This window comes from Bos indicus, chromosome 23 (assembly GCF_029378745.1).
Source record: "Bos indicus isolate NIAB-ARS_2022 breed Sahiwal x Tharparkar chromosome 23, NIAB-ARS_B.indTharparkar_mat_pri_1.0, whole genome shotgun sequence".
Classification (NCBI taxonomy): domain Eukaryota; kingdom Metazoa; phylum Chordata; class Mammalia; order Artiodactyla; family Bovidae; genus Bos; species Bos indicus.
In genome coordinates, this window is record NC_091782.1 from 17,085,578 (window position 1) to 17,103,266 (window position 17,689).

At 55.5% G+C, this 17,689-nt stretch overlaps 2 protein-coding genes across 9 annotated transcripts; one reads left to right on the top strand and one right to left on the bottom strand.

Annotated features, from left to right (window-relative positions):
- Positions 1 to 651: 651 nt before the first annotated feature.
- FRS3 (fibroblast growth factor receptor substrate 3) lies at positions 652 to 16,722 on the bottom strand. 4 transcript variants are annotated; one of them, XM_070777974.1, is made up of 7 exons: positions 16,603 to 16,722; positions 8,419 to 8,562; positions 6,527 to 6,615; positions 5,505 to 5,691; positions 3,188 to 3,349; positions 2,252 to 2,409; positions 652 to 1,979 (listed from the first exon to the last, which is right to left on the bottom strand). In XM_070777974.1, the coding sequence occupies exons 3-7, from the start codon at positions 6,590 to 6,592 to the stop codon at positions 1,065 to 1,067; spliced, it is 1,488 nt and encodes a 495-aa protein (XP_070634075.1). In that variant the 5' UTR covers positions 6,593 to 6,615; positions 8,419 to 8,562; positions 16,603 to 16,722; the 3' UTR covers positions 652 to 1,064. The 4 variants fall into 4 exon arrangements, with proteins under 4 accessions (XP_070634075.1, XP_070634076.1, XP_019841855.1 ...); XM_070777975.1 differs by lacking the exon at positions 16,603 to 16,722 and adding an exon at positions 10,184 to 10,358 and having other exon boundaries at positions 8,424 to 8,562; XM_019986296.2 differs by lacking the exon at positions 16,603 to 16,722 and adding an exon at positions 10,184 to 10,358.
- On the top strand, positions 10,726 to 17,264 carry PRICKLE4 (prickle planar cell polarity protein 4). 5 transcript variants are annotated; one of them, XM_070777977.1, is made up of 9 exons: positions 10,726 to 11,214; positions 12,480 to 12,789; positions 13,053 to 13,214; positions 13,347 to 13,490; positions 14,147 to 14,254; positions 15,022 to 15,159; positions 15,451 to 15,654; positions 16,220 to 16,424; positions 16,891 to 17,264. In XM_070777977.1, exons 3-9 carry the CDS (start codon positions 13,212 to 13,214, stop codon positions 17,262 to 17,264), a joined length of 1,176 nt encoding a protein of 391 aa, XP_070634078.1. In that variant the 5' UTR covers positions 10,726 to 11,214; positions 12,480 to 12,789; positions 13,053 to 13,211. The 5 variants fall into 5 exon arrangements, with proteins under 5 accessions (XP_070634078.1, XP_070634079.1, XP_019841446.2 ...); XM_070777978.1 differs by having other exon boundaries at positions 10,726 to 11,116; XM_019985883.2 differs by lacking the exon at positions 13,053 to 13,214 and having other exon boundaries at positions 10,728 to 11,214.
- The last annotated feature ends 425 nt before the right edge of the window (positions 17,265 to 17,689 follow it).

Genomic DNA, 17,689 nt, shown 5'->3' on the forward strand with positions numbered 1-17,689 from the left:
GCGGCTCTGTGAGGGCCCCATCCCTGCAGTCAGTCAGAAATGCCCCAAAGAGCTCATTCCTAGGGAGGACTTTTCTGGGAAAGTCACACTTTGTAAGTCTGACTATCTAGTTCTATATTACTCTATTTTTCCCCTTTTAATTTTTTTTTTTTTTTGCTTTTCCTGGGTTTTTAATAAAGTCCTGTTTAAAGGTTCTAGTCTTGACCCTGCCATGTGGATGGCGCTGAAGGAAGATCAAGGGTCCCCCATGGGGCCAAGGTGGGAAAGGAGGGCAGTACCCAATCGGATCCACCTGGGGGCGCAAGGGGGACTCAGTGAGGGAGTCCAGAGAAGGTGAATATGGTGCAGCACTCACCCCTCAATTCCACTCCCACCGACTACAACCTCAGAGGGGCAGGGTAGTTTTTCTTACAGATCCCCTTTGGGCATCAAGGACTCCAGTTGCCCTGTCACTTTCCTTTGACGGAGCAGCCGTCCCTGGCAACTTTCAGTTCCGGGCCAGGGCTTCTTAGAGGAGAAAAAGAAATGGTTGTTACTTGTCACAAATACCACGATCACCCTAGAGTGAAGACCGTACCTCTGTGAGGCCTCCTGGATTCCCACCCCAGTCATGCCAGAAAAAGACTCTTTAAAAATGTGACGTCATCCATGTCAGAATTTAAAAATAATTATATTAATAATAAATATGTTAAATTACATTTAAAACAATAAATAGAAAAATAAACTGATAAATAAAATCAACAGGTACAAAATGTTTCCAAATTTCAACCAAAAAAACACACAGACGACGACGCGACAGATGACAGAACGGGAGGGTGCTAATTGCCGTCGGGGGGCCCTTCACAGTTTACACCACGGCTCCCTCCTCGCCTGGTCACCCTCTCCTGTCCCCAACTTGGACACCAGGGGACTCTGCAGCTGATATCTTTGGGGACTCTGGCCAGTGCGGGAAAGCATCTGGTCCACCTCAGTGCCCTTCTGCGAAGCAGCCCTGAACCCCGGCGTGGGGGTTCGGGGCACAGGAGCGGGAGGCGGAGGCTGGGCCGGGCGGAGGAGGGGCGCCCCTACAGAGGCAGGTCGGTGCTGTTGTGCCGGGTTTTCCGAGCGGTCCCGTCGTCGCGGGGCAGCGCCCTCTGCAGGTTGGACATGGCCACGGTCTTTTTGAGGTCGATCACGGCGTAGGAGTCTGAGCTGCGGGTCGGGTGCGTGGTGGGAACAGGGGCTCGGGGGGCGGAAGGGTTCGGGGGCCCCTTGGGGCGGTCTCCACCCCAGCCCTTCAGCTCCACCTGGATGTAGTTGAGCTGCCTTGGGGGCTCCGGGCCCGGCCGGCGGAAATCAAAGTTGAAGACCCTCGGGGAGCCTCGGCGCCGGGTCAGCGGCACGGGGAAGCTGCCGTGGCTGCGGAGGGCAGCCCGGGTGCTGGTGGGCTTCTGCAGCGGGGTCTCGTCCTCCTCGCCTTCCGGGAAGCCGTTGGAGGAGGGTGTGAGCCCGTCCCTTGAGTCACCGTCATCCCCGGCCTCCTCCCCTGGCTGCGGGGCCTGGCTCTCCCACACGGGGGGCAGGGAGGGCAGGTTTTCATAGTGCAGTAGTGCAGCCCGGCGCTGGGCCAGGCCGTTCCAGCCCGGCTCCTCCGGGCTCAGTCTCCAGCCCGCCCCTGGCCGCAAACCCCCGCTGACGTTCTCGTAGGTGCACTTGGGCTGGGCCGGGCACTCCGAAGGGCCCTCGTTGTTATTGTTGTGGTGGGGGGCGTCCTGCAGGCTCGGGCACAGGCCTTGGCACTTGGTCATGTGCCGCCGAGCTGGGGTGGGGCCCAACACGAACTTCACCTGGCCCGGCTGCAGGAACACCTGTGGGTCCCGCTGGTCGGGGCCCCGGGCCTGTGGCGTGAAGGGCGCCCGGCCCTCAGGCAGGGGCTGCAGGCAGTGCCGGCTTCGGCGCTGCTCCTCTTCGCCGGCTGGCGTGTTGACGTAGGTGTGGGACTGGGCGTTACAGTCCAGGGCGGGAGGGTCCAAGGGCAAGGAGGAAGCAGAGAACAGGGGACAGGATGAGAGGAGAAGCACGTGGGAGGAGGGCTGCAGTCTCCTCCTCTTCCTTGCCCTCCAAACCTTCCAGGGAAGCAGCCTCCCTTTCTTGGGACAGGAAGGGGCCCTGTCCACTTTCTTCCCTCCCATGAGCCTCACCGGGAGGACGTGTTGTATTTTCCCACCCCCAACCCGACCAACAGGAAGACCCTGGGCAGCCACTTGCTCACCTGCTCATCTGGGGCAATGAGGGCATGGGTGGACTCTTCACCAAGCGAGGGGTGGCGGAGGCTGCTCGTTGAGGGGCGCCGGGGTGCTGAGAATCGGGGACCCTCCCCTGGGCAGCCAGGGAAGCCATTGGAGAAGCTGGAGACAGTATAGCCTAGAGCTGGGCACACAGGAGACAAGGGGTCCTTAAACCACCTGGCAGCTGCCTGCAACCGTGTGTGTGGCAGCCTGGGGCTCTCCCAGGGTCCCTGCGGGTCCACCCCATTGAGCTGGCAGTCCCCACTGTCTTCACCTTGTGTCTGATCTCTGCAATTCTTCTGAAAGCTCAGCTTGAACTCCACTTCCCCCATCAAAGCCTTAACTGAAACACTTAAGGCACACCTTGCTGTCACTGACCCTACACTTCATTCCAGCTCAGCCACTGAGCTCCAGGGAAGCTCCTCAAAATCAAGGACCGTGTGTCTATTTCTTCTGTCCCTCACGGGCCAGCTGATGCAGGGCAGGACATGGAGCAGGTGTTCGATGTGATTCAGTGAATGAACAAGCAGAAACTGTGGGAACCTCTCCAGACAGCCGTGGGCAGAGACGGTGCACCAGCTGTCAGGAAAGGTATATGGGTATGACCCAGTAGACGGAAGGAAGGAAGCAAAGTGGCTCCAGACTGCCGTTTCCGTGGAAACCCAATGTCTTGCTGTCTGCTCCCCGACCATCCGTCAATACAAGGCTCTGGACTCCCCAGCCTGGGCTTGAGTCACCTGATTGGTCCAGGCCAGGACTTATCCATCCCTGGGAGTTGTCTGATGATGGATGATGGTCCTGGAAGCCTGGCTCGCCCAGCCATCCTCCACCTGCCTGCCTGACTCATGCCTCCAAGACCAGTGCTCCCTGGACCTATGCTTGTGTGTGCGCTGGGGTGCTGAGGAGAGGGGTCTCCTCACCATTGGGAGGCTGGGGGGCCCGAGGGAGGTCAAGCTCAGCCGGGTGGCTGTTGCGGGTGATGATGACTGGCTCTTCCATCACATTGATGCTGTTGCACTGCATCAAATCCTGGAGGAGGTTGAAGATTTCCTCAGCCCTGGAGCACTTAAATGCAAATATCCCTGAAGAAGGAGAAGAAGAAATAAGGTTCCTCTGACCCTGCATCCTATAGGGGAGGACCAGAGAGGCCGAAAGGATGCACAGAGTTCAGGAAATGTCCCTGAACTTCAGTCCCAGGCCTGAGGGGTTAGGGTTAGCATCCAGACTGTTCTCCGCACACTCTCCAACATCCAAGAGCCATGGGAGGAGCCGGCTCAAGGCCTTCACTCCCCTCCCCCAACACACACTATCCATTACCATCATCTTAAGATCTAGCGTGCTGTGCTTAGTCGCTCAGTTGTGTCCAACTCTGTGGCCCCATGGACTGTAACCCGTCAGGCCTCTCGGTCCATGGGGATTCTCCAGGCAAGAATACTGGAGTGGGTTGCCATGCCCTCCTCCAGGGGGTCTTCCCAACCCAGGGATTGAACCCAGGTTTCCCACATTGCAGGCAGATTCTTTACCGTCTGAGCTATAAGATCTGGTACTTCAACTATATTCCTCTGAGGTTAAATCACTTTCATAAGGATGTGTGTGCACAGCGGTGAAGGAAAGTGAAGTAAAAAATCCAAGTGGAAAGAATGGTGTCAGATACCCCTTGCTCCCCAGAAAAAAAGAGCTCTGCCAGGGCCCCAGCCCTCAGCGCTATGCCCAACAGTCTCTAAGCTCTTTGAGGGTGGGAGGGTCTGTCCTGTTCACTGTCTGTTCACTGTATTCTTAGCCCAGTGCCTGGCCAGAGAGTGACTATCTACTGTGTACGGGCTTCTGACCTCATGGAGCTTGAACTCTGGTATAGAAAGGAAGGATGGGCTGTCTAGCTAAAGGACAAATATGGCATGGCTACCATGTGGGTCCTCCATGCGGGTACCCTTACAGCCCCTCAAACTCCAAGGCAGCAACACACGGTCCTCAGCAGGATTGGGCTGAGGATGCATGACTCAGGGAATCCAAAGATGTCCTTGGGGTGTTGGGCCAGCCTGGGATTCTACATCCTCCTTTAACAGTGGGGACCAGGACTCAGGGAAGCTACTTGGGATGTGCATGTGGGTGTCCACACAAAGACAAACTAAGCTGGGGTGCCAGGTCTGCAGGATTGGAATGCAAAGGGTAGAAGGGAGGAGAAGAAACAGGACTCTTCTTTCCTCATTCTATTCTATTACATCTCATTCCAAGATATGTCAAAGGCTTAGAAAAGGCTGAGAAAGACTGGAGTTTTAGAAGAACCCCGTGTTGGGATCTACGGTGTTCCTCTGGGATCCCCAGTGTGGATTAAACCCCACCAGGAGCAAAAAGCCCCCTTCCTCCCCTCTCGCCGCTCAGCCAGCGTTAACTGTCTCTGCCTCTTGAGTTCCACAGAAAGGTGCATGGAGGGGAGGGCTCCCCGGGCCACTACAGCCACAGAGATGCACTGCTGTGCTGGCGGCCTCATCAGAGGAACTCACTAGTTCCATCACTGCCATCAGAGCCCCATGCTGCGCTGAACACAATCCTGTGGGGGACTCCTTCCAGCAGCTCAGCTCAAAGTCAAGCCCAGACCATGCTTGCCCTTCAAAGAGCAATGGTTGGCCCCAGACTTAATATCATGGAACAACCCACTCCTCCTTGACCTCCAGCTGCAGGGAGAAAGGGGAGGAAGGCCGAATATATCACACTTCACCGTCCACAGGTGATAGGAGACAAAGATTAACCTTGTGAGGGTTACTATGTACACTGTGGACCTCTCGGACTCTATCATTCCCACCCTGCACAGGCCCAAGGCAGTGAGCGCTCCTGCCTGAACTTTCATTATACACAGGGACCTGGGCATATGATGTGGGGCTGTTTGCTCTTACTGAGGGGGCAACAGGGACCCTGAAACTAGAGTAATAAAGGGAGGAGGAACTGCTTGATTTCCCATGCAGGCTCTGCCTGGGACCACTGCCTGCTTCCCATGGGTTGTGCAACAAACGACCCCACAAAGCCACCCAGGCTGGAGCTGCAGTGACTGAAGAGAAGAAGCACCGGCATGGGAGCCCACTTACTCCTGTGCACCCTTGGCCATGACCCTCCCCTTCTTTGGGCAACACCTGCCGAGTCAATGGACTTCCCTACTGACCCTCCAGCTGCGACTTCCGGCCGCAGAACCTGTTTCCCGTGGACAAGTCCCCATCCCAGCGTGGGGCAGGGGCTGGTACTCACCCTGGCCAGTCTGACACCGCCGGCCACTCTCAAAAGAGAAGAGGTTGGAGTCGTAGCCATAGCGCCTCAGGCAGAGGTAAGGCCAGCGGACGGCCTCGCGCCGATGCAGGTGCAGCACCAGCTCACTCTGGGTCAGCTCCATCACTCCGGAGCCCAGCTCCACCCCCTCATCATCCACATTCGTCACCTGGCAGGCGCACAGGACAGAGGGGTCAATGACTGAGTCCCTCAAGTGTGTGTCGGTCCGTGAGCCACTAGGAACGCCACACGATTACTGGGACACGGATGAGGCAGTGTCAGTGACCCAAGACAATTCTCTAGGCTTTAGTTCTGTCATTTGGGCAGTGCAGGGAGGGGTGGTGAGTTGACCCCTAAGGTCAGATAGTTAGACATCCAAGGTTAGATGACCCCAAACGGTCCATGGCTAGTATCCAAGGACCAGATGTTAATGCAAGAAAAGGTTTCATCGTGAATTCAAAATCCTAAGACCCTGGGAGAGTCAAATTCAAGCAGAACAAATATAAAGGCCTCCACCCCCTCTCCCAATGGAGGACCTTGCTGAGGGCTCCCTCTTCTGGTGAGCGGGAGAAACCTGGGCTTCAAGATGCACGGGTGAGGAGGAGGCGCCCCCTACAGGAAGTGGAAGGAGTGGGCGGTGTACACAGGTCCACTGGGCCTGGCCTTAGCCTCCCAAAGCAAGCAGCAAACTTAACAATGCAGACTTTCGTTGTTTAAAGACACACTGACGGGAGTGAACGTCGGTCGTGATGAAAGCACAATCTTTACTACTCTCAGCATTTCTTCATTCTTAGCAAGACTAAGAGCTGCAAAAACGGCAGTGGACTGAGCCTGTTTTCCTTGGGCCTGCTCAGAGATCCTGAGCTTGAGAATTCTTAATAAGTCTTAAAAAAGGCCACAGGCTCAGCAGGTCATTTCACCTTCTCTAGGCAGGCAACTCGACAGCTTGGGCAGAACCCAGGAGGCCATTCTGGGTACGCGGGAAAGGAGGGGGCTGTGGGTACCTTGAACTTGGTGGGGTGGTTGTCTGAGACGCTGTCTCGGTTCAGGCAGCTGCAGCAGCTCCCCATGGTGTCAGAGCAGCCTGCCTGCCCTAGGGAAAAACACAAAGGACAGTAAGGTCATCAAAGCCAGCTCCCCAAAGCCCCACTCTGGGGAACTCGGGCAGAACCACCCCGCTGTGATCACCTACTCTGTCCAAGACTCACACAGTCCCTTCCTCAAGGAATTCACACTCTCAATCCAGGGCCAGACACACACTGGATAAACATTAACTCGAGTTAGGATGTGTTAAGGATTAATGCTGATGGGGGGATGGAGAGAGCTTCTCAGGGGTAATGCTTGACCTGGACCTTGAGAAGTATGTAGGATTCTGACTGACAGTATGATAGGGAAGGGCAGCCTGGGCAGCATAAAAAACATGGCTAAAAGGAGGGACCTAGAGGAACAGATCTGCATCAGGAGCTGAGTGCCAGCCGGGGGCCTCATCCAGATTCAGCAAAGAAACTGCAGGTGGGGAGTCCCAGACACTTTGGCCTAGAACTTTCTCCTGTTCCTCCTGTCCTACCTCACTCAGATCCTCTCTTTTCCTTTCTTACCACAACCCCAACATCTCAGTTCAGTTCAGTTCAGTTGCTCAGTTGTGTCTGACTCTTTGTGACCCCATGGACTGCAGCATGCCAGGCTTTCCTGTCCATCACCAACCCCCAGAGCTTGCTCAAACTCATGTCCATTGAGTCAGTGATGGCATCCAAACATCTTTTCCTCTGTCGTCCCCTTCTCCTCCTGCCTTCAATCTTTCCCAGCATCAGGGTCTTTCCCAAAGAGTTAGTTCTTTGCATCAGGTGGCCAAAGTACTGGAGCTTCAGCTTCAGTCCTTCCAATGAATATTCAGGGTTGATATCCTTTAGGATTGACTGGTTTGATCTCCTTGCAGTCCAAGGGACTCTCAAGAGTCTTCTCCAACACCACAGTTCAAAAGCATCAGTTCTTCGGTGCTCAGCTTTCTTTATGATCCAACTCTCACATCCATACATTACTACTGGAAAAAGCATAGCTTTGACTAGATGGACCTTTGTTGGCAAAGTAATGTCTCTGCTTTTTAATATGCTATCTAGGTTGGTCATGACTTTTCTTCCAAGGAGCAAGCATCTTTTAATTTCATGGCTGCAGTCACTATCTGCAGTGATTTTGGAGCCTAAGAAAATAAAGTCTGTCACTGTTTTCACTGTTTCCCCATCTATTTGCCATGAAGTGATGGGACTGGATGCCATGATCTTAGTTTTTTGAATGTTGAGTTTTAAGCCAGCTTTTCCACTTTCCTCTTTCACTTTCATCAAGAGGCTCTTTAGTTCCTCTTCGTTTTCTGCCATAAGGGTGGCGTCATCTGCATATCTGAGGTTATAACATCTATCTCAAATTTATTTTTGATGTTCTCTTCAAATGAGATGTTATGTTATGGTTAAGAGATATATTCAGGCAATTGAAATTGAAAACAGAGCACTATTTTCATAACCTTGAGTAGGCATTTCTTCATTAAAAAAACAAACACTCGGTTTATTTCCCTTTGTCCAAACGGGAGACCAGAGGCCTTACTATCTGGCTTTTCCCTCCCAGATTGTGGCACTCAAATTAGATGTCACCACATTAGGGCCTGTGGCTGGAATGGAGATGACACCACTAGGCTACAGTGACCTAAGGGACCAAGCTAACCCATGGACCAATCCCAACCAGAAATTATGGGTTTGCAACTTGCTGCAAGAAATGAATCGGTGGGACTAGATACCTTCTAGAACTCCCATTGAAAGTGTAAAGTCTTGAACAATCCTGACCTGCACCCTCAATTCCTCCCAACTTGGGAAATTCCAGAAAAGTGGCTCCTATACACAGGTCTCACCTCACCCAGGCCATCGGAGAGCTGACCATGGGAGGGGCATGGGGAAGGACCCCCACTTTATTCCCCCTGTTCTTGGTGGGGTGGCATGGCAAGCAGTCTGCAGAGAAGTCACCTGGATCTCCCTGTGACACACCTGGGGCTCACCTAGCATAGGAGACAGAGACCACAGGTTAGTGGAAAACTTCTATCCTCACCCATCAATGGTTAATGAAAATGACTTGCTGTCAGTCCATCCCACTGGGATATCCGTTCCAGGCTCTAATGGTATATAAATGCCAATGAAGAAAGATCAAGGCCAAAGGGACCACAAATTCTAAGCCCCGTAGGCCCTGAGAGGGAAAGACTCCCCTGGAAACAGTGACTTTGAAGTCCGAGACAGGCCAGAACATTTTAAGTCACTTCTAGACCTCCTCTGAATCCTGTTACAACCAATACCAAGATCATCACCTTACCTTTGCAGAGAACTTGAACTCTACAGAGAGATCTCTCAAGAAGACATGAAGATGTATTGGAAAGAGCAATGGCTTAAGATTCAGGAAACCAATATTCTAGTTTTTATGTTGCTGCTAAGTATCACAGAGAGTGTGCCAAGCAGATCCTCCATCGCCACCCACAACTCCCACCCCAACGCCTTTAAGGGAAACAGCTTTCCAGTTTTTACGAGAAACAGCTGTAAACTATGGAGCTTCACGTCTAGAAGTAAGTACATAGGACAAACACCACTAAAATCAACATTTTCCTCTTCTAGGACAAGCTCCTTCAATCTCACATTTGCAACCTTGATAGACTTTCTGTTCTCCAAGCTCCAAAAGGCCTATAACTTAACATAAATGCTATCAACCAAAATTTCAGTAATCTGAGCCCTAGGTGGACAAGTCAACAAGCCAGGACCCTGGAGATCCTTGAAATCCCACTCTCCTGGAAAAACAAGGTCATTTCCCAGGGCCCCAGGTGCTCCCCATTTTTGGGTACTTTCCAGGTAAAAGGACCCCTGCCCTCTGTCTGGCTTACTCTCTGGAAGGGGCAGTGGGCTGAGGAAGATGTGCACAGCTGGGTAAAGACGGGCAGCTGGGTAAATACTGGGGCTTGAGCCACCAACAGGGAGTCTGGGGGTGAAGCCAAGAACTGCAGGGTGCAAGATCGGTGAGGGCGCTGTATCTTTTCCTGTTTCCTTCACTGCTCTTAAAGATACCAGGACATATGACAGCCCAGCTAAGGGGGTGACATCGGGTGACAGGAGGAGAAGGCTCTGCTCTGAGACAGGTGTGGACTGGGTGTAGGAGTTTGAGGTTATGGGGACTCAAAACGTGTGAAAGGGATTGGGGAAAGGTGGACAAATGCTTTGGATTTGAGCACGGTGCAAGGAGAATGGAGAAGCCTGAAGACTTGGAGGAATTTCAGGACGGTGGAAGCATCTGGGTTCATCCCAGAGAGAATGGTGGTTCTGGGGGCGTAGCAGGGGAATTTGCAGGAGACAGGGGTTCTCGGGACTCCAGGACACGCGAAGGTGTGTCGGGGGTGGGGATGGGGTGGTTGTGGGAGGTCAGAGGCAGATTTAGGTAACAGAATTGACGGGAATTTCTAGATGCCGGGAAGGAATAGGGAAGGTCAGGGCCGCGCGTAGTCCCTAGATGCCCGCCCCCAGCCCCGGGGCTCCACCGCCCGCCCTCCCGGGACTTCCTCGGGAGGGAGCGGAGACTGCGGCGAAGCGCGGTGCGGCCTCGGTGGAGCCGCTTCGTCCCCGCCCCGCCGCACCCCGACTCACATCGCCCCACGGCCCGGGCTGCGCCGGGCCCCGCTCCCGGGTCCCACTGCAGCAGCCGCCGCCCGCCCGGAGCTAAGGCCTCCCCACCCGGCAGCGGCGGGGTCGGAGGTCACCGGCTGCACCAACGAGACGCTGCGGGCAGGCGGACCCGATCGGGGGCGACCGGCGCGCAGCCTAGAAGGTCCCTTTGGAGGACTTTGCAGCAGCGAGCAGGGAGCATGCGCAGACACCAGAGGGCGCTCCGGGCCAGCCGCAGAGCTCGCCTAGCGGGGACGGGGCGGAGCCTGGGGTGGGGGCGGGGCTAAGGGCGGGGCTGAGGGAACCAAAGGTTTCCACTCCCGGGATAAGAAAAAGGACCCGAGCCGGGGCGGGACCGGGGAGAAACACGAAAGATGGGGGAGGAACTTGAAGGGATGGAAAGGGGAAGGGTGGTACAAGGGACCCCCAGAAAGGGGCTGGGGACAAGGGGGAGGGAATTAGGTGGGGGTAGGGACACACAGACAAGGACGGGTCTAGGAGACCAGAAGGAAGGTCTGGGGGGACCTGCAGGCTTCGAAAGGCGTTCTGTTCAGCGAGTGCTTGAGGACCCGGCATAACGATGGCTCCTGGGTGTCTGCTCAGCGCCCGCAGAGATGCGGTCCCAGGACTAAGCCCACGGGCGTGGGGGCAGTGGAGCCTGCACCGTTTTCACCCGATATCCCTCAAATGCTTTCCTTCACTTAGCAGCTCTAGGCCCCTCCCCGAGCCGTCGGGCCCTACCAGCCCGGGAGAGGCGGACGGGGCCCGCCGGGCGGGGAGGGGGGTGCTGGGAGAGGAAGGGCCGAGCTCCCGGGGGCGGGCAGAGGCGGGCGCCTAGATCTGGAGGTGGAGACTGGGTGAGGGGCCCTACAGCGGCGTCTGTGCAGAACCGCCCAGAGACCGGCGCTCTGCAAGGTGAGACCCCAGCGGACTCCCGTCCCCTCTCCTAAACTCCAGCAGCCGGACTGGGAACCCCAACTGACTCGGGAACCACACCGCGTCCCGCTTCGGAGGTGGGCCCCGAGAAACCCAAGAAAAAACTTGGGGATCTGTCAAGAGGGCACTTGGCAGTACCAGAAACTTCTCGAACCTTTCTTCCTCTCTCTGTCCGGGAAATCTTTCATCCCTTACACCCCACCCCCCAACTTCCCAATCCCTAGCCTCTGCCTTTCAGGAAAGTAGAACTCCTGAGCCCGTTTACACCTGCGCCCGACTGGGAGGGGGTTCAGTCTTGTATTATTTGTAAGGGGGGGAGGAGAATTCTGGAAGGAATCCAGCATGTTAGTAAGATGGAGTCCAGTGCTAAGTGAACGTGCAGTTATCCAGTCCAGGGGTGAGGCGTGAGGAGTGAGGACTGATTTCTGAGCGTTGGTCCTGTGTGAGACGGTTTCATGCAAACTAGACGGAGGAGCCTGGTGGGCTGCAGTCCATGGGGTCGCGAAGAGTCGGACACGACTGAGCAACTTCCCTTTCACTTTTCACTTTCATGCATTGGAGAAGGAAATGGCAACCCACTCCAATGTTCTTGCCTGGAGAATCCCAGGGATGGCGGAGCCTGGTGGGCTGCCGTCTATGGGGTCGCACAGAGTCGGACACGACTGAAGCAACTTAGCAGCAGCAGCAGCAGCAGCAGAACCTGGAAAAGAGGGTCTCAGTCCCCTCCTGGCCCTGGGTGTGAACAGCCCATCCTGGTTGCTTTCCACAGGAAAGCTGACCTGAGGGACAGAACAGGAAGGAAGCAGATGGGTGTGGAGCCAGGAAGCTGGGAAGGGTGTCAGAGGGTGAGGGCTCAGGGCTAGGAAGCCATATAATTTTTATGGTCCAAACCCTGTACCCAGCCCTAAAGCTGGGTCTCACGGAGGCTAGGGATTTGATGATCCCTTCCGGTGCCCAGCTGCCATCCCAGCTCTCAAAGGCAACTTCCTCCTCTAAAGCTTCCCTTAGCCTTCTAATGTGACCTCAGGCAAGTTAGTTAACCTCAGTTTGTTTCAACCGTAAAATGGGGTAATAGAAACTACTTCACAGGATTGTTGTGAGGATGATTATGTAACATGGTAGAAAAGTCTCTGCATGCAGTGGGTGCTAAGTTGCTTCAGTGGATTGCCATGCCTTCCTCCAGGGGATCTTCCCCACCCAGGTATTGGACCTGAGTCTCTGACTCCTGCATTGGCAGGGGGCTTCTTTACCACTAGCACCACCTGGGAAGCCCCAGAAAAGCCCCTGGCACAGAGTAAATATTCTAGAAAAGTTTAGTCTTTTTTTTTTTTTTTCTTCCTAGGATGCTGTGTCTATCTGCCCAGAATCCTGGCCCCATGCTGTCTGGTTTCATCCATGCCTGACCCAGTAGACGATGAGCTTGTTATGGGCAGGGTTCATCCCTTTACCACTTCAGTAGTCACCTCCCATCCCCAAGAAAATGTAGCCATAGCAGGATTCGCCCAGAGGAGGGCTAAAGAATTGCACTTAGAATTATCCACTGAAGTTGCTACTAGAGACAGAAGATAGAAGCACAGGATTTTCCTGTCCTGGAAGAGCTGATAGACCAGACGAGGAGCTGAGAGAGGCACGGGGGCAAAGAGGAACACTAGGTGAGAAATCTGGGGACACTCACTGTACCTATTTCTGGAGCATAGGGAAAGGTGAGCTGGTATGGGCTGGAGAGGCTAAGAAGTGGTTCTTTGACCTGGCCGAAGCCTAGTCGGAGAAGTGAGAAGAGATGAGGAAGCAGGCTTCCTGGGTGCTGAGTGCCCAGTGAGGAACAGTGGGAGTTATGACTGGGGAGGTGGGGAACAGGGGCCAGTCTATCCAAAGGCTCACGGGAAAGGTGGCTTGTCTCCCTCTTCCATTACAGGGCTCTGCTTTCCTCCATCCCAGTGCTGGGAGACCCTAGAGTTGGAGCTTCAGAAACTCTGGAGCTGAAAGCTTTGGCCTCAAAATCTGACTCTGCCATTTACTAGCGTTGTGACCTTGAGTAGACCACTTATTGAGCCTCATTTGGACCATCTGTAAAATGGTGACCGGAATACCACCTAACTCATGTAGTTGATGGGAGGACTGATGGAGATAATGCCTGTAAAGCACTTAGCCTGCCTAGCTCATTGTTATGGTCAAATAAATGGGAGGCCTCTTGCTGTTTTCTATGCAGACTTTACCACCAGTGTCACTGCTGAATTCTGGCTGGCCCCACCGAGTAAAGAGGCTGGCCTCTCCAGAGCTGAATCCACCAGTCAACTCAGACAGCGATCCAGAAACCATGCCCAAGGAGGACCCTGAGGAGACCTCTGCTCAGGTGGGAGGAGTCCTGCCCTTCCCTCTGAGATTGCCATCCCCTTCATCCTCTGGACCTCTTCCCATTTCCACCAAATGGGAGATAGTTAGTTAGCCTTTGTGTCCAGCTTCTTGCAACCCTTTTCCTTTGCAGGAATCCCTGTCCATATAGCCCCCTCAGAACACAGGGGTTCAACTTCTCTACCTTATTTTTTTTTTTCCCCCAATTTGGTTGTGCTGTACAGCTTGTAGAATCTTAGTTCCCCAACCAGGGATTGAACCTGGGACCTTGGCAATGAAAGCACAGAGTCCTAACCACTGGACCACAAGGAAATTCTTCAGCTTCCTTAAACTTATTCACACGTATACATGAATTCTCTCCTACTGGGCTTATGTTGCCAAAGCAGAACCTCGGGGGTTTGGCCCTAAGGAGTGAAGGGGGTGATTTCAAGCATAAGAAGGGAAGATGTTTTGGGGTGTGTCCCACTAACCTGCCTCAGTGAGACCACAAACACGAGAGTGGATCAACTGTCCTTGTGATTGTGAAGGAAGAGTCTCCAAATGCAGGAGGGTGGACACTGTTGTGGATTGATGAAGAGGTGGCGATGAAGGAGGAAGGGCGGGAGGGGAAGGAAGGACAAACCGAGCTCTGCCCCTCTCCTTTTGCTGTTTCCTCAGGATCCTGAAGTTCTGAGCTGGGGGCATCCTGGCCTGGACACCACCCCAGCCCCCAGTTGGCCTGTGCTCCGGAGCCTCCTCCAGCAGCTCCCTCCACAGGACAGTGATGTGGGTCTCCCTCTCCCCAGCTTTCCTCTCTCTTGCCTCCCTCTCTTTACTTACTGTGGGAAGAAGCGAGGTACAGAAGGAAGGGAGGCACAAATTTACAGCCTAGATATGCCACTAATTGGGGGAAGTCATCCCCCCACCCCTGGCCTGAGCTTTCATGTCTACACAATGTGGGCAGTGACATCCGCTCTGTCCACCACCACACTTAGCTGAAGAGCAAATGAGAAAATGAACATGACCAGCTTTTGAACCTGATAATGGAATGTACAAATGTAGAGCGTATGGTGGTTAAGTATTTATTGAGGCCCCTATGTGTGCCCAGCCTAAAGGCTTACAATTCAACTGGGGAGGTGAGGCAGGAGAATATGGAATAGGGGAAATCCAGTGGGAAGTGATAGTGAGCTACAGCTCATTGGGAGCCAGGATCTAAATACTGGGTTGGTCAAAAAGTCCATTTGGGTTCTTCCATTTGATGTTACAGAAAATCCTGAATGAACATTTTGGCCAAGCCAGTACAGGAAGATGGGCTAAGTGCTACGGGGCTGTCAGGACCTGAGCGATCACCATTCCTTGGGGGAATGAGACACAGGTGGATGTACTTCACCTCTCTTCCCTCTCCTCAGTGCTCATCTGTGCTGTTATTTCCTGCAGCTCCTTGAGGTTTTACAGTCTTTCTTTGACCAAACAACTAAACCTCCTCTCGCTAGTCAAACTTCAATCTTGCCTCCTGGGGCTCTCCCAGTTACAGTGGACACCTATTTCTGCAGGAGCGCTACTGCCTGGCCCTTGGGGAGGAGGAGCTGGCCGAGCTGCGGCTCTTCTGTGCGCAACGGAGGCGGGAGGCCCTGGGACAGGGGGTGGCCCGCCTGGTACCTCTCAAGCTTGAAGAATGCACCTGTGAAAATGTATGTAACACCCAACCTGGCTACCATATTCCTCTTCCTCCTCTCTTTGCCCTCTCACTGCTGCAGAAGGGGATGGCTTTGGGGACTCCAGAGAGGAAAAGGGGTTTGGGGATTGACAGTTTGGCAACATTCAGGAAAAAGGGAAACCAAATGTAGGGGTTCTTGGTGGAGCCTGCAGTGGAGGTGGGTTTGCCGGAGGTGTGGGAAGAACAGTTAGGTTGGGGTTGGGATGGAAGAGCCTGGAGGGTGGCATACACAGCCTGTGACCAGCCCAGCACCCACGCCCCGCAGTGCAGGGAGCGGCTGAGGCCAGGGGAGTACGGAGTGTTCGCAGCTCGGGCAGGAGAGCGGCGCTGCTGGCACCGGGCTTGCTTTGCCTGCCAGGCCTGTGGCCAGGCCCTGATCAACCTCATCTACTTCTACCACGATGGGCGTCTTTACTGTGGCCGTCATCACGCAGAGCTGTTGCGGCCGCGCTGCCCGGCTTGTGACCAGGTACAACCTTGAAGGGAGGGGCTGGAGGCATCTGCCCAGGGTTAAGAGTGGCAGGGTGCAAGGGGATGCCTCTTTCTGTACCACGGAGTAGGGTACAGAGAACTGGAAACCAGCCTGGGACTTCTGTATTCACCTTGCTCTGACTTTTGAGCTCTGGGCACCTGGGGCCCGTTGCCTTTGTGCCCTTCCCCACCGCAAGCAGAGTCCCCCAGTTTTTTTGAACTGAATTTCTCCAGAGCAGGGACTCTAAGACAGACGATCATCTCAGTACGCTAGTGCTGTGCCTGCTCCAGAGAGGAACTCGTTCAGTGTCTGCACAAGAGGCAGTATGGAAACCTGGGTTGGGCGTCCAGGCGACCCGGGTCGCACTTCTTCAGGATGTGCCACCTGCTAGCTGGGGGATCCTGGCTAATCCAATCAGCCCTCCCCGCGTCTGAGAGTGTTTGAGTAGATCAAATGGGAATGTCTGGAGACGTGCTTTAGCGTCAACTGGGTATAAGGCGCGGTTATTGGATGAATGAATGAGTGAATGAATGAATGAACCGTTCCCTTCTCCCTCTCTCAGCTGATTTTCTCCCGGCGCTGCACCGAGGCCGAGGGACGGCGCTGGCACGAAAACCACTTCTGCTGCCAGGACTGCGCCGGGCCCTTGGGCGGGGGACGTTATGCCCTGCCGGGGGGCGGCCCCTGCTGCCCCAGCTGCTTTGAGCGTCGCTATTCGGATGCGGGTTCGAGTCCGGCCCCGACACTGGAAAGCAGGGCGTCCCCGGGTAAGGGAGGAGAAGGTGAAGATCAAAGGGGAAGGGGATAGCGGCTCGGGCTGGGCTGAGGGGGGTGGTTCTCCAGGGCTGGGACCCTCACCCCGGTCCCACGCCGTCCCGCCCCTCCAGCAGCGCCCCCCACCCCACCGCACCCCCAGACCCGAGCTTCGGGGCCCGCAGCTCTCACCGCGCGTCCCTGGCCGGCGCGCTCCGAGGGCCTCCAGAACCCACCCCGCGCCGCCGTTGGGGCTGCGGCGCGGGACTCGCTCCTGGGCTGGGGCCGCGGCCGCCCTCTGCTGGGCGGAGGCGGGGAGGGGCGGGAACCTGGAGCGGACCCACGGCGGCGGCGCGCACGGCTCGGGGCGGGGCGGGAGGCTGGGCCCGGACTGGGACTGGCTTCTGGCCGCTGCCCCGCCCGAATCTGGGAGGAGACTCGCGGCTCTGAGATGGGCGTTTCTGACCCCGCCCGGAACAGGAGAGGAGGGGCTCTGCAGAGTTGGAGCCCCGGACTGCGCCCAGCTGAATGCCGCGACCATCTCCCGGGCAACCCTTCTCGCCACTGCCGCCAGCTCCAGTTTGGAAACCCGGACCGAGATGCTTGGATCCAGCGCAGAGCAGGAGTATCGAGCTGGGGACCAGACGGAGGCACGCCAAGGGCAAGCGCAGGGCCGCCTAGAGACGCCCCTTGATCCCAAGGAGGACGCTCCCTGCCCCACCTGCTCCTCTTCCTCTGAATCGGAACCCGAAGGCTTTTTCTTAGGCCAGCGCCTTCCCCGGCCCTGGGAGACCCCGGCCTCTCTCCAAACTGGGTACAGCGACACCTCCAGGAGGCACTGTACCATTTGCTAGTGGCGCAGCCTGGAGAAAGGGGGGATTGGGGGAAGTGATCTGTTAAGGCGAGAGAGCGAGGCTCTCCTACCCCTCTAAGTCCTAGACTGAATGCCATCAGGATCACGTCTGGGGAGGAGCGGCGAGATGACAGGTTTGAGTGCCTCCTCTCAGCCCACGCACTTTATGACTCTTCATGGACACTCTTGGAGAAGCCCATTCCTCAAAGCTACGCATCACCCGCAGAGTGCCCCTGCCCCACCCCCACAGGCTGGGCGGCCCCATCCCCAGCGTCCTCCTCCCGAACCAATGAAGTGATCATTCGGAGAACACCTGGACTGTGAGCGGGTGCGCCGGCCGAAGGCCAGGAAGGAGCTGGAGGTGGAACCCGACCAGGGAGACTGGAGCGCGGAGGCGCTCCACGCCTGGCAGAGGTGGCGGACGCG